Source organism: Dipteris shenzhenensis, chromosome 10, assembly GCF_047967505.1.
Source record: "Dipteris shenzhenensis isolate YYH24624 ecotype China chromosome 10, Dip_SZ_1.0, whole genome shotgun sequence".
Classification (NCBI taxonomy): Eukaryota; Viridiplantae; Streptophyta; class Polypodiopsida; order Gleicheniales; family Dipteridaceae; genus Dipteris; species Dipteris shenzhenensis.
In genome coordinates this window covers 26,560,399-26,565,525 of record NC_141605.1, presented here as the reverse complement: position 1 = coordinate 26,565,525, position 5,127 = coordinate 26,560,399, and the positions used below count along the sequence as shown (strand labels likewise).

At 44.9% G+C, this 5,127-nt stretch overlaps 1 protein-coding gene across 1 annotated transcript; it reads right to left on the bottom strand.

Annotated features, from left to right (window-relative positions):
- Window positions 1-631: 631 nt before the first annotated feature.
- Window positions 632-3,024, bottom strand: LOC147897621 (acyltransferase GLAUCE-like). Its single transcript, XM_087380805.1, has 2 exons — window positions 2,529-3,024; window positions 632-1,846 (listed from the first exon to the last, which is right to left on the bottom strand). Exons 1-2 carry the CDS (start codon window positions 2,985-2,987, stop codon window positions 974-976), a joined length of 1,332 nt encoding a protein of 443 aa, XP_087236931.1. The 5' UTR covers window positions 2,988-3,024; the 3' UTR covers window positions 632-973.
- Between the last annotated feature and the right edge of the window lie 2,103 nt (window positions 3,025-5,127).

Below are 5,127 nucleotides of genomic sequence, written 5' to 3'. Positions count from 1 at the left end.
CTCTCATGTACACTCTCCCTCTGGGAGACTTCCTCCCTCCCTTGAACCTCTCCCCCCCCCAACACACACACACACACATGACACATATAATATATATGCATGGACACAAGCATGCACCCCTACCCACTTATCCACATACACACTTGTCAAATAAGAGTAATGACGTGATCTTTTTGAAGTTGGAAGAAGAGAGACTCAAATCCATCTTGATAATAGATTGAATAGATAAACATTTTTCTCATCCCTCTCAATGTGTACACTTTCCCTCTCAAAGATGCTCTCTCTCTCTCTCTCTCTCTCTCTCTCTCTCACACACACACACACACACACACACACACACATAATGTTCACAAAAAGACAAGTCTTACTGTGAGGTGAATGGCAAATTTTGAAAATAAACATTCAAGGTTGAAAATCAAAGCTTTAAAACCTATAAATTTCAAGGCCATTTAGTCTTATTTCTATTACAAACTTGGAGAATTTCAATAGAAACCCTTACAATTTTCAACTTGAAGGTTTTCATATTTGTTAATAAAAGATGTTCCATTTATGCTAATAGTGTTGGCACAAACCCTATCCACTTATGCACATATACACTTAGCTCTAAGTAATGAATAACAAAAGTAGGCACTCTAGACTTTGAGAGGGAGCATTGTTCACGAAATTTTGGAGATTAATGAAATTAGGAGGCTTTAAAACGTGCAAATTTCAAGGCAATTGTAGTTACGTTTTGAAAATGTTTTTTTGTTTAACACACTCCCTACCAAGTCATGCAAATAGAAACTTAGAGCGTGTTCACGCGGGAGGACTGGTATGCTAACCACCTTTTCTCTATCAAGGCTGACCAGCAACCGAGTTTCTCTTCTGGCCGCTAGTGGAGAGCAAGGGCCCGAGTAGCAACCCCTTGGTTTCCAAACCGCACTGCTCCCATGAATAGGGTCTTAGATCTCACCGAAGATGGAAGAAGAGAGACTCAAGAGGCAATGGCATCCTCGAATCCCGTACGCTCTTGGGCAGATTCAAACACCACAAGCACGTTCACGGCCTGGCCATCAGCATTGGCATCTAAAACGATGATGCGACTACATAACTGTTTACAAGGCCTTCCCACATACACTGGCTTCCCCCACCCACAGTTTGTATCATAGAAGGGTAGACCTGCCAGTTTTGGCATCGCCAAAATCGACCCATGTAGATGAGCAGCTCCTCCCACCTCCTCTATCAAATCTATCTCAGACTGCACATACTCCCCATTCACCTTCTCCATCGCCTCCTTCACCCTCCTTGCCGCATATCCTATCCCCTCCTCTCTCAAATCCTTCACCTTCGCTTTCGCTACCGCGTTGAAGACCGCATTCCCCATGTAGCCCCTTGGAATCCTCGGTTCCCCTCCCCTCTCCCTCATGTTTACAGGTATTATCATCGGCAGCTCGCTAGAAGCCTCCAGCTTGCCCACGCTCTTTGCCTTTGCCACCCACAGATGCGCCGCCAACGACGTGAATCGCGAGTAGGATGTCGTAGCCCCGTTGCTCCTTTGCGCTTGGAGCCGCAGCTTTTCCAGGTTGTCTTTGGAGAAGGTGTACTTCACCGCTGTACCGTATTTGGTTTCTGGGTACCACAAGCCATCACCTTTCTTAACGATGTAAGGATGATCGAAGGATGGCGAGGGTGGATTTCGTGGCACCAGCCGTTGCTTTCTGTCAACATAATCCGGAGCTACGCGAATGCCTTCTCCTAAGGCAAGGGAGGCAAGGTTTTGAAGGAACATAGCGGCAGCACAACCGTCAAACAGTACATGGTTGGACATCAACGAAACAACGAACCCGCCGCACTGGAACCGTGTTACCTGCCATAACAATTCTTTCTTGAAACTTGCCTTCAACACCCAAACTCACAAGTTGACTTTACTTGCATTTCATCTCATCTCAGAACGCACACGTCGTGAATGCAACGCGCGTAGCTACTAGCATCTCAAAGCTACTTTTCTTAATTCCAAAAAAAAAAAACAGGACTTCTACAAACACTGCAAGAAGTTCTATTATGCACCCGTATATTCTTTACAAATGCATCCACATCTATTACATATTAGAAGGAAGGGATTTCAAACTCTTGTTGACAACAGGTTCTCACGGGAGCGTTTGCTTGGTGGGGATAGAATAACTTCGACCTGCTGGGTTTGCAAACTAAGACTCTTTATAATTGAGAAAAAACGCCATCACCATCTCTCAACACTGAACAGGGAGTTGTCCATGCATCGCGCATATTCTTTACAACTGACTTATATATTGACTTATGTTCAATCTAACTCTATCGCAACACAGGCACAGAGCAAAACGGTAAGTCGCTACAATGCAACTTCACAATTAGTGGTGAGCGTGACAACGTCCAAATCGCTGACATCTAAAGCCGTGGCAATAAGTACAAGACTCGCAATCTAAGAATTGGTGGCATATAGAACATATACGAATTGCAGCGTGTAGCAGTCAAACAACGTTGGACTGAGAACAGGCGACACAGGTGCACCATACCTGCAGGGCAACAAGAGGGCGATGCTCTAGATCCACATTCGGATCCTCCAGACGTGCAAATAAAGGATCTGAAGCAGGGCTCGGTATCGTAACATCTCCAAGGTCCGCAACTGTCAATTTCGCCGTCGCAGCCACAAATTGCACACCCTCTCCGTTGCACTCCACTTCTAGTCGTTGCTCCTTTGGGTTCACCCTGAGCCTACCGGCCGCCCATGGATAATGAACCAACAAGTCCTCCAGAGCACATCTTATGACTTCAACTGCGTTCTCTGAGCTTTTGGTGGGATGCGGAGCGTAAAACAGAGCGATCACATTGTAGTAATTGAACAGCTGATCTAAGTTAGTCAAGTGTAGTATACGCGAGGACTCAACATTTGCCTGCACTGGTCTTACGAAGACTGGAGGCTCAAAGGCAAGTTTCCTATGCAAAGTTGAACTGTCGTCGTGAGAGGATCCCATCAGAGAAGCGTCTGGAAAATGCCACTATGTTTGAGCACTGGCTATGGCAGCAATACACAACGTCTACAAATTACAGGAACAGCTATAACCACGTAGCTGGTTCGCCCCACCATTCATTTAAGATGTGGCTATTCTTCACGTTATTGGCCCGCGTGAAAACGATTTGCATTCAGTTGCATTGATAGATGCTTGCAATCACTGAATCAGTCAAAATTTCACTACGCTTGGAGTGCCAAAGCACCTCAACCTCACATCACGATCACCACCTCCAGCTGTTCTGTTGCTCTCCATCTTTGTCGCCACCTCCAACTATTCATCTTTGTCGCCACCTCCAGTTGTTCATCTGCCCAGCCGCATTCTCTAGCAGCTCCTGCCTGGGCAGCCTTTTGTCTGCATGCTCGAATTCGAAGACCAATGGAGCGATTTCTGTGAATGAAACCCATGAATACTCAGTCTCGCCGTCCTCTTCAAAATTAAGGAGCCCGATCTTCAAATGCCCACGGGCATACTCGGCTACAGACGCAAGCAAGGATTCTAGCTCATCCCAGTATGACGGTAGCCGACTGGAAGATCGGAACCACCCCAAGTTCCCTTTTGTACCTCTACGCATATAACGGCCATTCTGAGCTACCAGCAGCTCCTACCTTGACCTCGATCCGCTCCATATCTCGACCTCTAGCAGTGTAAAGCCAGTTCCATCGACCAGCAGCCAGCTCCAAGGACTTCACGTCCTCAGTTCACGTACACCAGTAGGCTCCAGCAAACATCCTCTGCTCCTGTGTGCAGACTTGAAGTAGACATCCTCAGCTCCACGTCTTGGTGGACGATTCCTTCAACAACCATTTGTATTGCCAGGTCGATTTGCTATGGTTTACTTTCAGTTGATCGGTCTGCTAAGCGGGTTTATTCTGCATTCCGAGAGATAGTGGACGTGTTGCAATCTCTTTCTCTCTCTCTCTCTCTCTCTCTCTCTCTCTCTCTCTCCCCCCCCTCTTCCACTTATCTTTCTCTTGCATTGGATCATCCCTCAAGACGGTTTTTAAGCATGTGCAGTAGAGAGAGAGAGAGAGAGAGAGAGAGAGAGAGAGATTATATGTGCGTGTGAGAGAGAGAGTGTGTGTTTGTGTGTTTAAGACAAGATACATTTTCAAAATCATTGAAACCATTCCGATCTGATAATTCATGAATTCTTTGCTTCCTTAGGACACATTGTGTGTGTGTGTGTGAGTTTGCATCGTTTGAGACAAGCTACATTCATTGAAACCATTCTGATCTTATAATTTGTGGACGTTTAGATTCTTGGGAGGGGAAAACTGAACTAAGAACCATGTTTTTTCAAAAACATGGTAGATCTCTCTCTCTCTCTCTCTCTCTCTCTCGCCCAACCTACAATAGCCCAACCTACAACACAGTTGCACGCTAAACTGCCAGCCTTTTCTACAATCCTTTTCTATTGGCTCAGCATGATCTCTTCTATTGTGGACCTTGCTGTGCTGCTCTGTGTGTAGAGTCTCATACCTCAATGCCTGCTTTGTCTGTGCATATCTCTTAGGAGAGGCAAGAGAGAGAGAGAGAGAGGGAGAGAGAGAGAGAGAGGGAAAATATAATGGTGGACAGAAATGAATTAAGTTTGTAGATGATTATATTATTGAGACAGAAGAACTAAAAGATAATGGAGGCGATGATGTGGTCAGACCAGTAATCATTAAATGTAAGCTACATTTTTAAAATCATCCAAATCATTATGATCTTATAGTTTCTAGATGATTATATTATTGAGACGGAAGAACTAAAAGACAATAGAGGCGAGAGAGAGAGAGAGAGGGAGAGAGAGAGAGAGGGAAAATATATTGATGGACAGAAGTGAATTAAGTTAGTGTATTAGTTAGAGACAAGGCGATGATATGGTTGGACCCTAAGTGATCTAATCAACCTCTCAAGGAGAGTAAAGGATTATGTATGTTTCATGTCATGTGCATTATAGCCATGAGAAGTAACCTCCAGAGGTGAGGCGATTGGATATCAGTAATCATTAAATGTAATTGTATCTTTCCTAGGAGCATCTTAATGACCTGGCAATATGTCTAGAGATAAGCTTGCACCCTCTACACTAAGTGATCTAATCTAACCTTCGTTTTGA

Excerpts from the sequence above, each read along its gene's own strand:
- LOC147897621 (XM_087380805.1), bottom strand. The coding sequence starts at position 2,987 with ATGGGATCCTCTCACGACGACAGTTCAACTTTGCATAGGAAACTTGCC. Across the intron at positions 1,847-2,528 it reads GCCCTCTTGTTGCCCTGCAG|GTAACACGGTTCCAGTGCGG; the intron begins GTATGGTGCACC and ends TTGTTATGGCAG.